Source organism: Malaclemys terrapin, chromosome 4 (genome assembly GCF_027887155.1).
Source record: "Malaclemys terrapin pileata isolate rMalTer1 chromosome 4, rMalTer1.hap1, whole genome shotgun sequence".
NCBI classification, from domain to species: domain Eukaryota; kingdom Metazoa; phylum Chordata; order Testudines; family Emydidae; genus Malaclemys; species Malaclemys terrapin.
In genome coordinates this window covers 26,240,828-26,261,121 of record NC_071508.1, presented here as the reverse complement: position 1 = coordinate 26,261,121, position 20,294 = coordinate 26,240,828, and the positions used below count along the sequence as shown (strand labels likewise).

At 58.8% G+C, this 20,294-nt stretch overlaps 1 protein-coding gene across 1 annotated transcript in view; it reads left to right on the top strand.

The window, feature by feature from the left end:
- Nucleotides 1-2,390: 2,390 nt before the first annotated feature.
- Nucleotides 2,391-20,294, top strand: part of LOC128835324 (receptor-type tyrosine-protein phosphatase V-like) — a 74,347-nt gene continuing 56,443 nt past the window's right edge. Inside the window, exons 1-4 of the mRNA XM_054024710.1 lie at nt 2,391-2,452; nt 16,348-16,425; nt 18,377-18,443; nt 19,466-19,732. Coding sequence (XP_053880685.1) covers nt 16,363-16,425; nt 18,377-18,443; nt 19,466-19,732 — 397 coding nt within the window. The 5' untranslated portion in view covers nt 2,391-2,452; nt 16,348-16,362. The remainder of the gene's footprint in view (nt 2,453-16,347; nt 16,426-18,376; nt 18,444-19,465; nt 19,733-20,294) is intronic.

The following is a 20,294-nucleotide window of genomic DNA, read 5'->3' as shown; positions in this document are numbered from 1 at the left end:
CTCCAACCCCCATGAGCTGTCCAGCCTCCCTCCACCCTGTTGCCTTTCCCCCTCATCTCAGGTAGCAGCAGCCAGCAACCCTGCAGCCTCCACCCTCTGAGGCCAGCCCTATTCATCCAGCCCCAGCTGTGCAAACAAGCCCTGGCTGGCAGCCACACACATCTGACTGCTCTCATCTAGACGAGGCCGTGGCCCATGCTCCCTGGCCCCTGCTGAACTACACCCGAGTACCTGCCTCTCCCTGCATTGGGCCTGCAGCGCTTGGTGAGCCGCCACCATCATTAAGGCAGTGGAAATAACGCGTCCCAGCGTGGCCAGCCCTGTGTAGTCTGGGACTGCCCTGCACCTGCATGTTCCCAGGGATGTCTCGAGACATGTGCATTAGCCTCCCCAGTGCCCCCTAGTGGTAGTGTCCCAGCGCTCCTCCTGTCTGACAATCAGGCCTCGCAACTGAAGACTGCAGGGTCAGGCCCCCAGGGAAAATTCTCTCCTTTCCCTTCAGAGTAAGAAGACGCTTGTCCCACTCCTCCTAATCCTGAAACTGAAGCTGGAGTCCCAGGACTAGGAAAGGAGCAACTCAGTTTTCCAAATGGGGGTTAGCAGGGAGATCTCTGTGTGAAATAATGCAAAGATGTCCGTGCATAGGGACAGAGTCTGCTCTCGGTGACGACAGCGCAGACACTCTGGATTGCCGCACATTTTCAACATTGGGGATTTTGTTTCTTGCCTTTTTTCCCCCCGTTTTGCTGCTGACCCAATAGAACGAGTGGTGTCTGTCTAATGCTTTCTTGGCTTTCCCCATATGGCATGCTGCTGCTTTGTAACTGTGATGAAGTGGGGGATTTTCATGCAGAAGAGTGGGACTCAGTGTCCCTGGGTGTTACTGGTTTAACGAGGTGAGGGGAGAGGGAGTTTGTTGTTACAGAGGACCGGAGAGAGAACTTGGGACCACAGCCGATGGCCTGGAGAATGGACATCCCAGCGACTGGTGACCTGATGACCCGGAGATGCAGCGCAGGAGTCGCAGCCTGTTCTGGCCAGTGGGAGGACCAGGGGCTGTAAAGAGAGGACCCCAGTGACCTGACCGGCCGGTTCCAGCCAGAGGGGGCCAGAGGACAGAAGAGAGGAGAGGAGGCCCAGGCCACCCTGTTTATGACCCTGTTTACCTGGAGAGAAGACAATGGACAGAGGCAGGGCTTGGGGCCGGTGATATCAGATGCCCAGCTGGGAAGCAGGGGGGCTCTGGGCTGGAGAGTGGGAGCAGGCAGAGCCCACCTGGATGCAGGGGAGACTGGGATGTGCTGGGCTGAGGGAGACCAGGCCTGCGGTCCTGAGAGTTTCCTGTGCTGTGTTCAACTCTCAATAAACCCTCCTGTTTTACGCTGGCTGAGAGTCACTGCGGTCTAGAGAACAGGGTTGCATCCACCTTTGGGGGGTGGAGACCCCGGGGGTCCAGAGCGAGTGGACTTCCTGAGGGGGTCCACGGTGAGAAACAGGTGTGCTAAGGCTCAGAGGTGCAGCTTAACCCCAGAGAGAGAGTGGACCCCCGAGAAGGGCTGTCTCACTGAGAGGGGCAACCCCCACGGACCGCACGGGGCCAAAAGTGGGCACGATCTGTGAGTCCGTGACAGTAACAGCAGAGGATGTTTGGAAAATTCACAGAGTTTCATTTTTCTGTTGTCCGTGTGGTAAAGGTTCCAAAGCTGGAGATTTTTTGAAAAAGTTACAAAGTGTGGGAAAGGAGGTGGGTGTGTGACCAAAAACCCAAAGAGGGGAAAGATGGGGGGAGAGCTGGCCCATGCAGGGCCCCCAGGCCTGGAGGAGGAAATGTACCCACCTAATCCTAGCTAGTGGGAGTGAGTGTCTCTGTGACCTGAGCACAGGCCTGGGAGTCAGGAGACCAGTTCTGCCAGTGCCCCCTGCGTGGCTGTGGGTGGGCCTGCGTGCCTCAGTTTACCCATCTATAAAATGGGGGTGAGCATACTAAGCCTGGAGGTGTGTGAGGCTTACCCACTCGTTAGGGTATCTCCTTGGCATCCAAGCCAGTCACCTGAAAGGCCCCGTGCTGGCGTGGGCACTGTAAGAGGCAAGGAAGCCTGTGTGGGGCGGCCAGGGATGCTGCCAGTGGGAAGTGAGAGGAGTGCCCAGCCTGCAGGTTTGGGGGGTGACGCCCCTGGGCTCACGGGAAGAGCCCAACTCTCCGCCCCCTCCCAGGATGCAGAGTGCCATGGTTACCAGGCAGTAATGGACGCCCCCGTCCTGCTAGTTCCTCTTCTCCCTCATCCTGCGGCTGTGGGGAGAGAAGCAGGGCGGGCCCAGGCGGGACTCCACAGGGGCCAGCTCAGACTTGATTGCCAGAGAGGCGAGGCAGGAGAGAGCATGCACCACCAGCACTAGCGTCACCAGGAGAGCCCCTACTGGAGCGCCGACCGGAGAGTGCCAGCCAGGGAAGGTAACCGCATCGCCCCCTGCCTCGGTGACCCACTGAGCAGGGAGCATGGGGGCTGGGCCTGGCTCCTTGGGGGAAGTATCAGTTCCAACTCTGAGCTCGGTCATGGAATGAGCCAAACCCTGTCGGATCAGGCTGTGGCTGGGCTGAGCTGGGCTAGGTGGGCCCGTAGGGGCACTGGGACGGCCTGCCACTAGGCTCCTGTTCCCGGTGGGAATGGACAGTCTCACCTTGGCTTCCCTGAAGGGCGTGGTTCAGGGACTGCAAAGCACTGCTGAGCCTTAAAGCAACCGAGCCGACACAATGCCCCCTTGGTGCCCATTCACGCCACTCCTTTGGTGCCACCCTGCACCATGCGCCTGCGAAGTGGCATGCTGTGAAAGAGCCCAGCAGCAGCAGGCATCATCCCTGCTGGGTTTGGCCGTGCTGGGCTCAACTGGGGGCCCTGCTGGCCCTGGGAGGCTGGCGGCACTACTGGGCACAGGGCCCCTGCCCCTTCGCTGTGCTGGGGAGTTTGGCGCCAGGGAATTTTTCCTGTTGCTGGGGGTGAACTCAGCACTGGGCCATGCAGGGAGGGGAGCACGCCCTGTCACCACCAGGAGCATGGAGAGCCAGAGGGACCAGGCATGGGGGGCACCGTTCTGCACCCTGTGTGTGCCCTGCTGGAACCAGGGCAAGAGCGTCACGTGACACTCTGCGCCAGCCCAGCATGGCCCTTCTCGGCCTGGCCAGGGGGCAGTGACGCCCGGCCCACACCGGCTCAGCACAACCCCTGCCAGCTCGGGGGTGCATGACTCCTGGGGGAGATCAGCTAGGCCCTTTGCTAGCTTGCTGGGTGTGGACTCCCTCTGACTCACCAAGCCGTGGTACGCCTGGTAGCGGGGCCGCATGCTGCAGGGGCTGCTGGGTCCCCATTGCCCAGCACCTTGGCTGGTCCTTACAGTGAGCTCCAGCGGGTGCAAAGCGCTGCCGGGCATAAGGAGAACGTTTCTCACACTCTCAGCACGGCTGTACATGACGCAGGCCTAGGGAGCTTGCCTGGTAGCTGCAGCATCCTGCTCTTGGGTTCCTCTCTCTGCCTAAGGGCTCCAGGGGAGGCAGCACAGCCTAGTGGATAGACTGGGACTCAGGGTGCCTGGGTTCTATTCCTAGCTCTGGCAATGGCCACCTGGGGTGCTCCAGGCAAGTCACTTTGCCACCCTGTGCCTCGGTTTTCCCATCCTGGCCTCCTTTGTGGAGTGCTTTGAAAGCTACGGATGAGAAGCGCTAGGGACTGCATAGGCGCTCAAAGGGTTAAAGCGGCTGCTGTATCACAGCAACCCAGGAGCGGGTTCTGCCAGGCTGATACCCTGGAGCTAGTGCTGGATGTCAGGTCCACACCCTAGGCAGTGTTCATGCCTGATACAGCTGTATCCCTCCCCCCGCCCCAGGGCACTGCAGATTATACAGAACACGGTGCCTGAGCCTGTCAGAGGGGAGGGACCTGGGATCCACCCCCCACCCCCTCCGGCTGACTCCACATGCTGCCTGGCTCCCCAGCTAGGCCATGCATTTCCCCTTGCCCCAGACGCTTTGCTGGATGGAGGAGCCTGGCCCCGGGAATGGCTCTGCTCCCCTATTGGGCTTCGTAGGGCCCAGTGCACAGCCTGGGGGTGGCAGGACTGTGCTACATGGACTGGCCAGCGTGGGAAGGGGGCTCGGCAGTGGTCACTGGCTCCCCTAAGGACCCGGTGGCAGAGCAGGGTGAGCTTCCGTACTGTAATCCTCCGGGAGACCCCGGATGGGAGCCTGGTCCCTTCCGCGCCCTGGCACTGGAGAGTCTGGGCACATGCGTCTCCGAACAGGCCCTCCAACCCAGGGAGAGTCCATCCCTCCCAGTCCATCCCCTGCCTGCGAATGGTGCCGCCAGCTTCCGCCCCGCCTTGGGCTAGGCCTGTGCCATCCCTACTGGGCGCAGCCCAGGCCAGCTGCCGGGCGAGCAGCTGGTGTTGGCATGTGTGAGTGGCCCCAGCAGGTATCAGAGGCAGCTACTGATACACAGGAAAGGAGCAAGCCCCTTTGGATGGGTGGGAGGGGCTCAGGTCATTGGTCATTATGTCCCCACTGGGGCAGCTGCCTGCCTTCCACCATGGCTTGGTTCCCACCAGCATTGCTGCCGTGTCCTTGTCCGTATCTGTCTCTCCCTGCCGGCCTGGCCTCCTCTGACTCAGCACGACGCTACTAATCCTGAGCGGCTCCCCCCTGGGCCCAAGCTGAGCGGGGTTCTTCCCAATGGGCGGGTGGAGATGCAAGTCACAGCGTGAGTGAGTCACTAGCTCCGAGCGAGCCCCTGGCTCCGAGGTCCCTGGTCTGACTCCTGGGCACGGCAGGCCAGGCCAGTTCATTCAAACCCCTCTCAGCAGAGCGTCTGTCCCAGCTGGCGGCTGCTTGGTGGCCCGGCTGTCGTGAGTGGGTCTGGCAATCACAGCGCAGTTCCTAAGTGTCCTCCCCCCCAACCTACCACCACCGTGCCCAGGAACCGGCGCTCCCAACTCTGGCCACCGCTGCTTTCAATTATGCCCGGGGCTGCTCGGGGGCTCCACCCCCAGCTGTGGCAGCTTTTGCTGCTTTGTGGGAAATGTGATGACTCAGCAGCCCCTGACTTTCCCGGCCTGGTTCCAGCCGCTGGGCGGAGAAGCCTCCCAAGATTGTTTTTGGGTCAGGCACAGCTTGAGGTTTTGGTGTCGGTGGGGGTGGGGGAGTGGCGGGGGACAAGAAGGGAAGTTCTGGCTTCCGCAGATCCTGCAGGCTTTCCCAGCACCCGGCCTGCATGGCTGCGACAGGGCCATGCAGCGAGTGGTGCATTGCACCCGGCTCAGCCCTAATGAGAGGCTTGTTCACTCCTGTAGGGACGGCTGCAGCTGCCTGCCACAGCCCTGTGGTGCGGGGGACTGGGCCGGGACTGACCCTGGCTCCACATCGGGGCGTGTCCATATCAGAGTGCAGCTCTGAGTGAGTGGCTTGAGCTGATCTCAAGAACGGGCCTGATCCAGACCCCTTGAGCTCTGGGATGGCTCCGCTCCAGAGCTCAAACTCCCCACAGCAGGAGCGTTTGGACCCAAGGGTTTGGTTCTGGGAGGCAGAGTTTGGAGCCAGGGAATCAGATCCGGCCTGTTCCTGCCCTCAGTGAGGCTGGGTGGAGATGGGTGGCAGCTCCATCCAGGCAGTCTGACACCCCTCCCCGCTGCTGTTCCCTTAGATTTGCATCCATTTGCATGATTCTTCCCTGCCCTCATGCTGAGAGACAGGGACATGAGACACGCAGGAGGGCTGGGGAAGATATCTCAGCCCAGGACAGGCGCCCGGGGGGCACTGACTAATACCCCAGGGGCTGGTATCCACTCACCTCCCTGGTCGTGGGGGCACTGACTAATACCCCAGGGGCTGGTATCCACTCACCGCCCTGGTCGTGGGGGCACTGACTAATACCCCAGGGGCTGGTACCCACTCACCGCCCTGGTCGTGGGGGCACTGACTAATACCCCAGGGGCTGGTATCCATTCACCTCCCTGGTCGTCATTACGGTTCTTTGCACAGGCTCCTCTCCCTTGATTTCCAGGTCGGCAGAGCAGCCGGTTCCATTCCTGCGGCTGCCTGAAAGCACGTTGCCTTTGCTGCTCCATCCCCTGCCCCCTCTTTAGACCCTGACTTTAGCAGGCTCGAGCCGTTTCTGGGGCTCCGCACACCTGCCTGGCTGACTAAAGCCGTGGCCGATGGTGTTTCTTCGCTTGCCTGCAATGTGAGCAGTTTTGATCGCTGCAGCTGGTCGAGTCCAACATTGCAGGGAATGTTCAAGGGCCCCCCGGGGCACAGCCCTGTTGATTTGGGGGAAAACAGGAAACACCCTTTACTCCTTGTGCTCACTGCTGAGAGCCCCCTAGCAGCTGTGGGGCAGAGAGAAGAGGGAAGAGCTATGCTCAGCAGGTGAGAAAGGTCATTCCTTCCTCCCACCTAGTGCTGTCTCCCCAAGTCCTGCTCCCTCTGCCCAACTCTTCCAACCCAGGGGGAAGAAAGGTACTTTGGAGGAGGCCCCACAGTATGGGGGAAGGGGGTGCAGGGAGGGTGAAATACAGGGGGTGGGAGGGTGGCAGACAGGGAGCTTGTGAGGGTGGATGGAGGAATGCAAGGAGAGGGCTGAAGGCTCACTGTGAATGGGGCAGGGCAGAGGAATGGGGGGGGATCGAGGGGAGTTACCGAGACTCAGTGGGGCAGGGAGATAGCCAGCACCAGACTGGGAAGGGGTCCCAGCGGTTCCTACCTGCTCCCTGGTGCCATGGCAGCCATGCCAGCCCCTCCAGGTCCCGCCCTCGCCTCCCTTCTCCCCCTCCCCCCCCGGGCGTGCATGAGTTTATATGGGCGGAGCCCCCATAATATTTCCACTGTGGAGGTGCTAACCCTTCCTGCTCCCCCTGGCTGGGGCCAGGAGCCCCTGGTGTGTGCAGCGAATTCGGGCACCAAGCTGCAAAGCGTGCAGCCCTCTGGTTTATCTGCTTCGCACAGAGTCCCGCCCGCTGTCCTGTCTTCACTCGGGGCACCCATGCCAGTCAGCGCCCAGTCCTTAGCCAGCTCACCTGGGTTCTAGTGGCTAGAGCACTAGGCTGGGGCTCAGGAGACCAGGGCTGTATTCCCAGCTCTGCTGGGTGACCTTGAGCATGTCACTTACCCTTCCTGTGTCTCAGTTTGCCCATCTGTAAAATGGATTAATGATACTGACCTCCCTTGTAAAGCACTTTAAGGTATATAGATGAAAAGATGACACGAGCTAGGGATTATTAATTATTATTTATTATATGAGTTGCCTTGCCCCTGGCCCTCTGCTATAGCATGGAAACCCTGGGTTAGCTTTGGAGGTGTCTTCTTTCTCCTCAGCTGCCATTTCATTTAAGTCTTGTGTATGCTGGTTGACTTGTGAGAGCGTACCCCGTAGGCCGTGCCGTGCCTAAGACCGACTGCTTGGGAGAGGTTTAGGTAGAAGAGCTGCACTCCATCGGACAATGAGCATTTCTCCATGGGCTGCTTCTGCACCCAGAGAAACAGAACCAGCTACTGCAATAGTGCCCTCCAGTGCCTCGATTCTCAGTAATGTCACCCAGATTTTTAAACCATCTGTTTCAATCATCTCTGCTGCCATTATTAACACCTGGGTAGCGGAAAAGGTCTTTAATGTTCTGAACTTTAATGTGTCAGGCTGGCCTCAAAGCGTGTTTGTGAGTAAACACTTGAGCATGCCTTGCTGTGACTCAGTCACATAACTCAGGAGGGATTTTTTTTTTTACAAACACTGGGGATTTGAGGATCCCAAAAGCATGTGATTCACCAGGGACGATGCTATTTACAGCTCACTAGCCAATCAGGGAGAAGACACAACAGTAACAATCCCTAGCTCTTATCTAGCCCTTTTTATCAGGAGATCGCAAAGCTCTTCACAAAAGTCAGTATCATTATCCCAGTTTTACAGATGGGGAAACTGAGGTACTGAGCAGCAAGGTGACCAGCCTGAGGTTACCAAGCAGGCCCATGGCAGAACCAGGACTAGAACCACATGATAGCCAATACTTAGGTGACCAAATACACAGCACACACAGTTGCTGTGGCTGTTGTTTATGTTCTGGTAGCAGCTGGAAGTCCCAAATCCAGATCAGATTCCCCATGTGGTCAGGCACTGTACCGGCATAGGCAAAGGAGACCCCCCAGAGCTTACAATTTAACTAGAAGAGGCAGATAAAGTACTTTACAAAGAGAACAATTTGGCTGGCGGGTGGCAAATGGGACATTAGGTCTTGTTTGAATTTTTAAAATGGGGGGCTGTTGTGAACTAATAGGGCATAGTGAAGCACAGCTGCCTCATAGTGCCTCCTTCTGCTCAAGTGTGGCACACTCTGCCTCAGTTTCCTCCCCCCCAAGTCAGGGAGGTCTCCTCAGCTCTCCACACAGTGCTCTGTGCTAGAGAGGCAGCTTAGCCCTCTGGCCATGTCAGAAACAAATCTGACCTCTTCCAGGGTAGCAAAAAGTCCAGCCTAGGAGTTCCCACAAACAAGGAGGTTCTTCTACTCTTCAGAGGCTTCCCTTCAGCCCACCCTCTAGACCCTGTTCCAGCCCCTTTCTGGACTATCTTTGAGAGTCTTTCTGGTTCCAGTATAGAGCACTGGGCTACTAGGCTGGACCACCAATCTCACCCCTGCTAGTCTTTGGGCCTTGCAGCCTTCCCTGTCCAGTTAAGAGCACTGGTTCCCCTAGACTAGAGTACCTAGCCTCCTGCAGACCCCCCATGAACCAGCCCACACCCTAGGATTCCCCTCCTTAGGCTGGCTTGCTGAGCTCAGCCCTTTTATAAAGCCCAGGTCCTCCTCACCTGACCCCCTTAGGCTGGGAAACAGCTAATTAATTATAGCACAGGTGTGGCTGGCCCCATTTCCCCTTGAAGGGAGGGGGAGAAGAAGCAATTCCTTGGAAAGGCAGATCTGCTGGGGGCAGTTCCAGCTCTTAGCCTCCTGGGACTGACCCGATCCCTACCTTCATCCTGGCAGCTAAGGAAGGGCTGGATCCCTTTCTAATATGTTACTAGAAATCAGGGGCTGCTTGCTAAGTGTAAGTCCTGCTATTGTGGGGAACTTTCCCGGCTTCTGCACTACTCTGGTGAAATGGGCTAGTGGAAGGATCTGAGTTCTTGCTCCCACTTCCTTTACCCAGAGGCCTCCCTGCTCTCAAAGACTCCCCTTCCACTCTCCTGTGTGTGGCAGAGTCCTCGTAACCCCGACAAGGCTGGGCCCAGGATTCCTGGGAGGCTCAACCCCCAACCCTGCTGTGGTCCCCTAAGTCGGGGCGAGGGTGTCCCCACTCCGGAATGCTGTCTCTGCACTGGACACTTCCCTAACCCACTGATCATTTCATACAATTTAAAGCAAATACAAGTTATTTAATCAACAATTAATTTAAAAGAGAATAAAGAAAAAGTTAAAGGAAAACACATCACCCAGCTCTGTGGCTGGGAACATTACAAACAGTGGCTCTGGAATGTCAGGGCAGTTCACCGTCTGTTCCTTGTAGGTCCCAGGTCTCCTTCTCAGGCCTTGGCTGTGCTGCAGGGGGTTGGACACTTGCTCTGGTGGTGGCCACACACCTCCGGGCTTTGGGTGGTGGGACCCTTCTTCCCAGCGTCAGCCCCCCGTCGGGTTAAGATCCCCCTCCCAGTCTGGCCTGCACGGACCCTTGTCTGGGGGTATCTTTCTGCACTGGGCCCTTTGCCCAGGGTCCCCCCCTTGGCTGGCCCCAGTTGCTCACCGCACCCAGCTTCAGACTGCTCCAGCCCCAGCTCCACTGTTCTAGCTCCAGTTCCACTCTGCCTCAGCACTGCTGCTCTGCCTCCAGCCCCTTGGGCTGCTTCGCTGGCCCCTCTGGCTCTGTGGCTGCAGCTCTGCTCCAGCACAGGTCTGCTCTGTGGGCTGCTTCTGTGACTCCACTCCCAGCTCTGACCTGCCTCCTGGGCTGCTTTCTGGCCCCTCTGGCTGGCAGGGTTCTGCTCTCTCCTTAGCTTGGCCCCACTCTGTCTGACCCAGGCAATTCCAGCCTGTCCCCCTGACAATCACGCTGACCTGCAGCATTGGCCTCTCCCCATTCTTTTAGTGCTGGGAGCTAGCCAACCAAAACACCTCCACTGAATGTTAGTAAGGGGGTCCCCTTACATAAGCATGAAAGGGGGCTTGATCTGTCCCACTTTTATGAATGATGTGCTGGCCCCGATGGGAGCGAAATCAGGTAGGAAGGAGGGTTTGTGGTCCCAGAATGCACATCTCTGTGGGTGGGTTAGTGAGAGTGGGGCAGACTGTGGGGCAGGTGCCTGGGCCTGGTGAATGCTGCAGGGGTCTTTGCTCTGGTTTAGCTGTAACTGGGAGAGGGGATCCCAAATCAGTTGGAGACAAGACCTATGGCTTAATTCTAGCCCCCCCCCCCTCCCCGAGCCCTTGGCTGCCACTACCCAGGAGAAAAGACACTGGGAGATCTGGTGTGGGGGAGGGGGATGCCTGTAGACCCACTCAGTATCCCCCTGGGAAGCATTAACCCCTTCATGCCAAGAATGCCTGGGCTATTCTACAGGTCAGTGTAATCCCTGGGGTGTCCATCCCTCCTTTGCTCTGTCTGTCTGACTGTCACTCCCTCTCCTTCTTTAGTCACATGGGTCTAGCCCTGGGCCCCATGGGGATAGGCGCTGTGCAAACACAGGACAACGAGAAGTTCCCTGTCCCAAGCAGCTTACAGTCTACCCACAATTGCTGGCCTGGTCCCTCAGCATGGGACTGGGCTGAAGGGGGAATGCTGTATTCTCTGGGACTGTGCTGCAGGATTTGAAACCCCGGGATCTGTCTTCACTGGAGTGAAGCCAGGCTCTTACCCGGGTGTTGCCCCCTCCTGTCCCCCCACACAGTCTTCTCACCCGAAGGTGCTGGTGCTTTACACCTGGCCTAGGTGGCCTGGGCGAAGTCTGCAGTGAAGACAGACCCATAACCTCTGGATGGGCGATAGAGATTTACCCACGGTCTATGGCTCCCTCTGCAGATCTGCGAGAGGAGCACAGCTTCTGAGCCAAGGAGCCCCCATAAACCCCAGCCTCCCATTGTACCCACACTGCAGCTTTGGGCTGCACGCTCCACAATCCACCTAGCCATTGCATTGCCCAAGTGACATGAGCCCTGGCATCCCGCCTGTTCTGCAAAGGACCCCATGGGGGCACAGAAGGAGCTACGCAGCGCAGCTGGGTCGGTGCTGTCCCTTTCCACTGAATGATTGGGGATTAGCCGCTGTGTCAGGAACCTGTGACCCAGTGCTTTGATCTGCATTACCCTGCACCCCTGTAGTGTACAGGCACCACACCCCACTAAATCCAGTGTAACTCCACCTGTGTCAGTGGGAGGCGGAGAGGGTCGGGTCTGTGAAGGTGCATCTTTGTCCTGCGGGACTCCATTCAGCTAAGAAGGTATCTTGTTCTTGCTTGGTCCATTGCCTGCCTGCCCAGGGAGAATGGTGCCCAGTGCTGGATGCTGCCAAGTGGGGCTTGCAAAGGGGGAGAGACCTGGGGAGTAGGGGATGAACCACTCAGAGCCAGGCCTGCGAGTTCCATCCATCTGGGTGAGAGACTAGCAGAGCAGCAAGTGCCCCGGCATGACCCAGCCAGCTACCTCCGCTGGCTCTGTGCTGTTTAGGATATCAGGGTTCAGATTTCAGAGTAGCAGCCGTGTTAGTCTGTATCTGCAAAAAGAACAGGAGTACTTGTGGCACCTTAGAGACTAACAAATTTATTTGATCATAAGCTTTTGTGGGCTACAGCCCACTTCTTCAGATGCATAGAATGGAACATATATTGAGGAGATATATATACATATACAGAGAGCATGAAAAGGTGGGAGTTGTCTTACCAACTCTGAGAGGCCAATTAAGTAAGAGAAAAAGGGTTCAGTTGTGGTCCCTCTCTGACTCAGCCCCCTGGATCTGCACTTCCCCCTGGCCTGCAGGGGATCCTCCCTGCAGCCGAGTGACCTGGCATGGCAAGAGGGTGTGTTCCCGGCTGGCTGAGCCATGCACATCTCAGATCTGGGGGATTCCCTTCAGTCCAGCAGGGAGAGAGTTAGAAGAGCTGAGCCTAGTGGATTCAGGGGCAACTACAGCTGGAGCTTTATCGGGGTGGGACCTATTCCAGTGGGAGGAGCATGGCCTAGTGGTTAACATGGGGGAGGGGGGGCCAGTCAGGAGTCCTGGGTTCAATTCCCAGTCTTGCTATGTAGCCTGGAGCAAGTTGCTTCACACGTGCCTGCGTGTGTCTGTTTGCCCAGTTGTGAACTGGGGGTGGTGATCAGTCCTGTCTCCCCAGGGGCTGAACTCATTAGTCTCTGAAGTGCTTTGAGCTCTGGCTCCCAGGGAGAGGCGGGAGCATTTCAGTTGTGGAAGAGGGGAGGACGTTTGAGAGGAGCTGGGCCTTCCCTCCAGACGGGACGGGACAGGCCAGGCCCGCCGCTGGCGAGGAGAGCTCAAACTGCGGCTAAGGGCAGCATCTCCATCAAGCCAAGCAAGGCAGGTACAGCCCAGACCTCACAGGTCATGACCTCAGCGAATGAACTAGTCCCCACACTTTTCAGGGGCCTGGAATTTCCTGCTGTGCTCAAAGACAGTGGGGCCTCACCCTTTGCTCTGTACCCGTGGCTGCCCTGGGGGAAAGACACCTGCTTTGTTTCCTCATGGAGTCACACCCTCGTAACGTCACCTTCGGAGAAGGGGAAAACCCAGGGGCAGGGAGCAAGCTGTAGAGGTTTCAGTGCAGAGCGGATTCACCTCCTAGCGAGATCCAGGAGCAGCAGAGCGATGCCAGCACCCACACTCCAGCACGCTGCCTCCAGACAGGTCAGACACTGCATCCCCCGCCTGTCTCGCCGCATCCTCCTCTAGTCCAGATCTCCGGCTCCCACCCCCCATGCATACAGCTCTGCACTACCTCCCCCTAGTCCAGTCAGGGGCTCCCCAAACAGCTGGGCTGCTGCCCCTCAACCCTACCCACTAGCCCCTCACCTATCCCAGCCCTGGGCTCCCCACTCAGCTCTGTCTCTCCCCCTCAATCCTGGCCCTATTCAAGCCCCAGGCTGCCCACGCCGCTCACCCTGTTCCTCTTCTCCCTCCCTTGGGGCACCCCTCGCTGTCGCTGTGGCTCCCAGGGTGTCCCCCATGCCCCATCCCTGTGGACCGCCTTGCTGCACGCCTCGTGTTCCCACCACACAAACCTGTCAAGCGACATCAGGCTCGACAGTAATGTCGGAAGTGTCTGTGCGAACGTCGCAGGGCACTGGATGAGCCGAAATCCCCTAACCACGCGAGGCTGACGACCGTGCCGTTTCCAAGGGAAATTTAAAGCCAAACCTCTCCTGGCTGCAACCAGGACGTGCTGGAAAGGGGCCTTTCTAAACAGCCTCTGACTCAGCCAGCCGGCTCCAGCAGCCAGCCCAAACCCCGGCCAATGGAAAGAGACTCCAGCCCCTTGTCTGCCTGCCAGCACCCAGCCCTCCCCGTGACTTCCTACCGCCCTGCAGAAGGGGCCAAACCACGTACAGGGATCGCTTTGCTTCAGGCCACGTGTCCTCTGCTTTAGGAACAGATCCCTGCCTACTGGGGGATCCTGCTCGCACTAGTGCTGGCTACACACCTGGCAGGTGGGGGGGGGGGGAGGCATCCTGCAAGCAGGGGGGCATCTTGGCAGTGTCCCCTTGGCTTTTCCTGGGGCTTCAATGTGCACTGGCTGTTTGTAGAGAAACAACTAGGGAAGCAAAGTACAAACCGGAAAGACAATTTTCCTATAATTGTTCCCTGTGAATTGCTACCTGTGGGTATCTAGCTTCCTTCCTTTCTACCTGTTGATCTCCTACCCTGTCTATCCTCTCCAGTCTATCCTATCCACAGTAGCGCCAATGAGGGAGGATTCTCATCGTAGGTATTAGTTGGTCGATGTTCCCCCTTTCCTTGCCATGCACCTTCCAGGTGCTCCCCACGCCACACTGGGATCTGCGCTCCGATTCTCCTGATCCCGTCTTACTTCTCCAGCCACCAGATGGGACCTTTCCAAGCTCAGCCCCTAGGCCTGCCCTGCTGGGGCTGTTCGCTCCTTCCTGTCTGAGTCCCAAAGGAGCAGTCACGACGCTCGGGTATTTTGGTCCCCAGCAGCCTGGAGAATCAGGCCAGGCCCATGTTTAAGGTTCTTTTTAAAACTTCTTGCCACCATTAAACTCAGTGTCTGCCAGTCTGGGCTCCCGTTGCATTTCCCATGGGCTCCATGTCAGGCATGTGCTCCGTGTGTTAGGGCCCTAGGATACACACTGTGGGAGCTGATGTTGCAGAAATATGTATCTGAGCAGGAACATCTCACTCTGGCTCCCATCAGGTGGAAAGGGACAGGTTGTGGGGGGGCCCACTAGAGCAGGCCCCATGTCCTGGTGTAGCTGGAGCCCAGGACGGTGCTGATCCAGCCCTGGTAGGGTCTGCCTCCCCCCAGGGAGCCACCCCCAGACCTGGATGATCCCAGGAATCCAAGGGAAGCCAGGACCATCCATGTCCCCACTCTGGCTGTGACCCCCATCGGTACCCGCTCCCTGAAGTGTGACCCCGGGTACCCTTGGTGCCTTGGCAGAGCTCCCAGGCCTGTGACCGCAGTCTGGGACTCTAGTGACTATTCTCCTTTTCATGGATTTCTGTGAGCAACTTCTGTGAGGCTGGCACAGTGGGCGTCTGGCCTCACTCTCCCCAGTGCAGCCCCAGACCAGGCAGCCAGAGCTGCACATGGCCTGGGCAGGGCTAGGGGGATGGTTCAGAGTCTGAGGGGGTGTTGGGGGCACAGTTCAGAGTTGGCAGATGGATTTGGGGGGACAGTTTGGAATCTGGGTGTTGGTTCGGGGAGAAGTCTGGAGCTGTGGGAGCTGGGCTTGGGGCAGGTGCTTTGGCGGGTTTGTGGGGAGCGGTTCAGGGTCAGGGGAGGTGGATTGGGGGGACAGTTTGGAGTGGTCCTGCTTTGGCTGTTGCCCCAGGCGTGAGGCTACCAGCCGCCACCTGGTGCTGGCAGAATGGCCTGGGTCAGGCTGGGAACCGGGGGCCTTTGGGGCAGCTCTGCTCTGCATGGCCCCCATCACTGGGTGGCAGGTTCCAGCCCTTCCAGGCCCTGCTTGGCTCATGTCTGTGTCTGGGTGGGCAAGTCCCATGTACAGCAGGCCCTGTGGCCCATGCCAGCTGGAGGGGGTAGCTCTGGCCCAGGCAGGGCACTAGGCCTACAGGATCTGGAGGGGGAGTCCGCTGGGAAGTGGGGCTTGATCATCCCCTGCCCCACCAAGTTCTCGGGCTGCCTCGGGACCAGCCCGGCAGCTCGTCCCATTGCCCGGCCGTGTGGGCTCCTAGCCGAGCGTTGCCAGAGCAGCCATGCTGGCTATTGGGTCACACTCCCCTGGGCCGGGTGCTGCACGCTGCACCAGTTCTGGCTAGCCACGTCTTTGAATGCTTCCCCTCCCCCCAGCCTCCTTCAGGAGCCCAGCTCAGCCATCCTGAGCCAGCGTGGAGCCAAACGTGCTGTGTCAGCCCAAGACAGACCTGTACACCACAGGCACAGCTGGCCTCAGACTTCAACCCGCCTTTCCGTCGGGGAGGTGTGTGTGTGGGGGGGCGGGGGCTGCCCGGGATGCTCCCAGGGTACGTTCCTCTCCAGCTGGGAGCCCCGGACAGTCCCCTCCCGTCGCTGCACCAGCTCCTGCAACTTCACAGGACTCCTTCTCCCAGCTGGAACAGGTCCCGGAGCCCTGGCTACAGAGCTCACCCAGAGGCACACACCCGCCCAGAGGTACACCCCCCCACCAAGGCACAGCCCAGCACACTGCAAAACAGACCCACGTAGGCAAGAGACACACACACACACATCCACAGGAACACACACAGACGCACAGAGGAACATTAGAGGCAGACTCTTGTAGACAGGATACAAACACCCAGGGGAATGAACACACACGAAACTCATGCACTGAAGAGATCTCTCTCACACACACATACACTTACACACACAGACAGGAGCACAGGCACTGGAGATCTCTCTCTCTCTGACACACACAAAATCCCCCCTCAGCTCTCTCACCTCCGGCAGGCACACAAGGCCCCCGCACACGCACAGCTGGCTGGAGTTTGCCCTGAGCAGGCTGGCGCCAAGCCTGTAGCCCCACTGATGTCATCCCGTCCCATGTGAGCTTGGATACCATGTGGGGACGCAGGCCGGAGCTGCCACGGGGAACGGAGCTGGCCGGGGACAACTGCACCTAAGAGGGGACCAAACTTTCTGTTCCTTTTCTCCCCAGCCCACCTTGCTCCTGATGAAGCCACAGCTGCTGCTGCCCCTGCTGTGGGCATCCTGGCTCCTGGGGACCCTGGCCGAGGTAAGCCTGTGTCTCTTGCACCCCCTGTTTCTCCGCAGAGGACGCTAGCTTCAGGTTTCAGGGCTCGCCTGCCCCACTGGGGAATGACAGCATTCTTGTGGGCTGCCATTTCAGCTGCACAGCTGCAGCGCATTAGCAAGGTTTGCAGCCACAGGCTGGCTCCTTCCTCCTCCTCTCCCTCCTCGGTGCCCTCTAGCCCCTGCAATCAGAGCTGGTTGTTGTTGCCACGACTTCGCTTGGGGAATCGGCTGTTTGCAGGATGTGTGTGTGTGCACCCCGCCCCCCGCATACACACAAACACCTCCCCATGGTCCAGGGCTGAGGCAGGCAGGGGACCCAAGAGGGAAGAGACTCCAGAGAGATGATCAGTTCTCTGCTGCCTACTGGGGGCATGGGACCAAGCAGAGCCACTTCCCTTAGCACCGAAGGAGTCAGTGTCTCCGATCCAGGGGGTGGGGGATGCTCCCAAGAGGGATTGAACATCCGGCACTGCTGTTGGGGGGCACTGGGTGCTCCAAGCTTCTCAGGCTGCTCAGTTTGCACCCTGCCCCCCATCTGCCTCTTTTCCCAGCACCTCCAGCCCAGGCGGTCCCTGGGGGCTGGCCATAATTATGTAACACATTTTGGGGGTGATTTTCAAGACCTACCCCCCTTGTGACACCGAAACAAACATGCAAAATGAAAGACCTGCAGACTCTCTAGTGCCTCGGGTAATTTATGGACAGCCCCCCGGCCGCAGTGCCGACACCTTGATGGTAGGCGCGGAGGTAGGGGGCAGACAGGAGCCGACTGGCCTGATTTTTGGTTGCCGGGGACCAGTGGCTCGGACAGGGGTCATTCAGTGTGGCTGGGAACAAGGGCTGAAGCCATCACGGCTCCTGCTCCCGTCTGGCCCAGCTTGGGAGTGGCTGTGGGGTGTCCTTAGTCCAGGTCCTAGGGCACTGACTGCCTTGCGCCCCTGCTGGGAGAGGCCAAGGTCGGGGGAAGCTGTGCGGGGTGAACTCCCCTCTCCTCCCTAGAGGTGAGACCCCCTCCATCCCAGCCAAAGTCAGCCCTGGTGTAAATCCATTGCCCTCGGTGGAGCTGTCCTTGCTTATGCCAGAGCAGAGTTTGGCCCTGCAGGGCCAGGGTGGGGGAGGGATGAGTCTCCAGGCTGTCAGCCCTGCACCTACCGTGGGAGGGAGGAGGGGATTTGCTTCAAAGGGAGTGGGCGTGTTGGGAGTCACTAACGGGGAAGGGGTTCTGGGGCAGAGACCAAGGTAACCAGCTTTGGCTGCCTCCCCGCTCATCCTCCTCCCGTGGCATCTGGGATCTCGGCAGCTCCATCCACGCTGCAGATCCTGCTGTGCCTGGGCACTCCAGCCCCCTCCAGACCAGGGGGACTCCCCCCTCGGGGCCCCAGAGCCTGGGCGAAAGGCCTGGGCAGCCCAGGGCTTTGCATGGGGCAGTCTAGGTCCCGGCTGCGCTGCCGAACGGCGACATGGACAAGCCTGCTGTGACTGCACCCCCAGCCCCATTAGTGCCATAGAGGGAGCCCTTATCTCTGCTTGCCAGATACCCCGGGCTGTCGCCATAGTGATGCTGGGACCTGTGAGCAGGGAGAGTCCCAGAGCCCCAGCTCCAGCCCAAGGCTAAGCATCTACACAGCAATTAAACAGCCCCATGGCCCGAGCCCAAGTCAACTGACTCAGGCCAGCCGTGGGTGTCTGATTGCAGTGTAGACGTACTCCAGGTGATGGGGAATCCGCTGCATCCTAGGTAATTGGCTCCAATGGCTAATTCACCTACTTGTTAAAAATCTGCACCTTGGGTCTAGCCTGAATTTGTCTAGCTTCAACTTCCAGCCATCTGCTCTCCTGCCCTCGTTAAAAAAGGGATCAGAAACCTCCTCCTGATAGACTGTGTCTGAGCCACCTCACGGGTCTCACTCACACCGAATCCAATCCCACAGGGCGAGGGTTGTAACCGGACCACCTCCGAGGGGCATGCAGGAGCCGAAGCGGTGCCTGGTGAGAGAGGTGAGCAGCAGGGAGTTCTCTTCCTCTGGGGCTGGGCTGTGAGCTGGGCTAGCTCAGGGAGCGTCTCTTTAGCTCTTTATAGGCCTTGTTTAAGGCTCATAGTACTGCTAGGACAGGGGTGGGCAAACTATGGCCTGGGGGCCACATCCAGCCCTCCAGCTGTTTTAATCTGGCCCTCGAGCTCCTGCCGGGAAGCGGGGTCGGGGGCTTGCCCTGCTCCATGCAGCTCCTGGAAGCAGTGGCATGTCCCTCCTCCAGTTCCTATGCGTAGGGACAGCCAAGGGGCTCCGCACACTGCCCCCGCCCCAAGTGGCTAGGAACCACGGCCAATGGGAGCTGCAGGGTTGGTGCCCGTGGATAGGGCAGTGCGCAGAGACACCTGGCTGTGCCACCATGTAGGAGCCAGAGGGAGAACATGCTGCTGCTTCTGGGAGCTGCTTGAGGTAAGCGCTGCCCAGAGCCTACATCCCTGACCCCTTCCTGCACCCCAACCTCCTGCCCTAGCCCTGATCCCCCTCCCACCCTCCAAACCCTTCGGTCCCAGCCTGAAGCACCCTCTTGCACCCCCAACCCCAACCCCACCCCAGAGCCTGCACTCCCAGCCGGAGCCTGCTATACAATTTCTCTACCCAGATGTGGCCCTCAGGCCAAAAAGTTTGCCCACCTCTGTGCTAGGAAGTAAGTATCATAATGAATGGATTAGTGTAGATGTCACCACCACCCTCTGCTGGATGGTCTCAGAACTCCTTACTGTGGGTCATAGGCATTGCCCTGTTAGTAACTAACGGAGCAATCGTGCAATTTTGCCTGAGCGAGCCGAGGTGCAGCCTGCGTTGTGGTGGGAATGACCGTTCCCTCCCACTGGCCGAGGCCCTAGGCCCTGCAGAGCTGGGAGAAGGTGAGACCCAGGCCGGCGGGGGCAGTGCTTAAAGTGTGCAGGGGGAGGAGAGTCTCAAGGGGTCGCAGACTCGACCAAAAAAACCAAAACCAAATTAAAAATGGAGCTGGTGTTGATTCTGCAGGGAGCCTCCTGAACGTGAGCGTCAGCAACCAGGGCCGCCCTGACTCCCTCTTCCTGTCGTGGGATGAGCCGGACGGGGGTGCCCTGGGCTACACCCTGGCAATCTACACGCTGGAGCCGGACGTGCTGCTGCAGAACGGATCGGCTGGACCCAACGCTACCAGCTTCCAGTTCCAGGGGCTTGTCCCCGGGGCAGGCTACAGCATCGAAGTCACTGCTGCTCTGGCCTGCGCGGAGGCCTCCAGCCAGAGAGTCAGCAGCCAGACAAGTAAGGGCTCCCTACGTTCCCCGCTGCTATCACCCTCCCCTGCCCCAGGTTGGAGTGATGTGAGCCCCGAGGGGGGCACTGAGAGAGCAGGTTTCATGTTACCCCCAAACCAGGGGCTGTGATTGCAACTGGCCCTTGTATAGGAGGAGCCCTTTTCCAGAGCTTGCAAAGGGCAGAGGACAGGAAAAGTCCTGCATGGCAGAGGAAAAGGGGACGCAGGATGAAGCACTGCCTGTCCTCCCATTAGTCTCCCACCCCCTCCGGGGTGAGTCCCTTTTCCTGCCCCCTTGGCACTTAACCAGCACCAGCTCACACTCCCCCCAGGGCTCCAGAGACCAGCTGATGGCAGCCAGGTGGGGGCTCCGGCCAGAGCAGGGATCTCTGGATGGAAACATGAACCCCTTGCTGGCTTCTTTCTAAATCAGCCTGGCATTCAACCTTGCAGAGGAAGGCGATCCAGACCCAGGGCAGGGTGTCCTGCTGTACCTGCATCTCCCCCCCGGCTCCTTCAGTGTTTGGGAGAACCAGGGGCATGGCATGGATGGTGGCACCAGCACTGCTC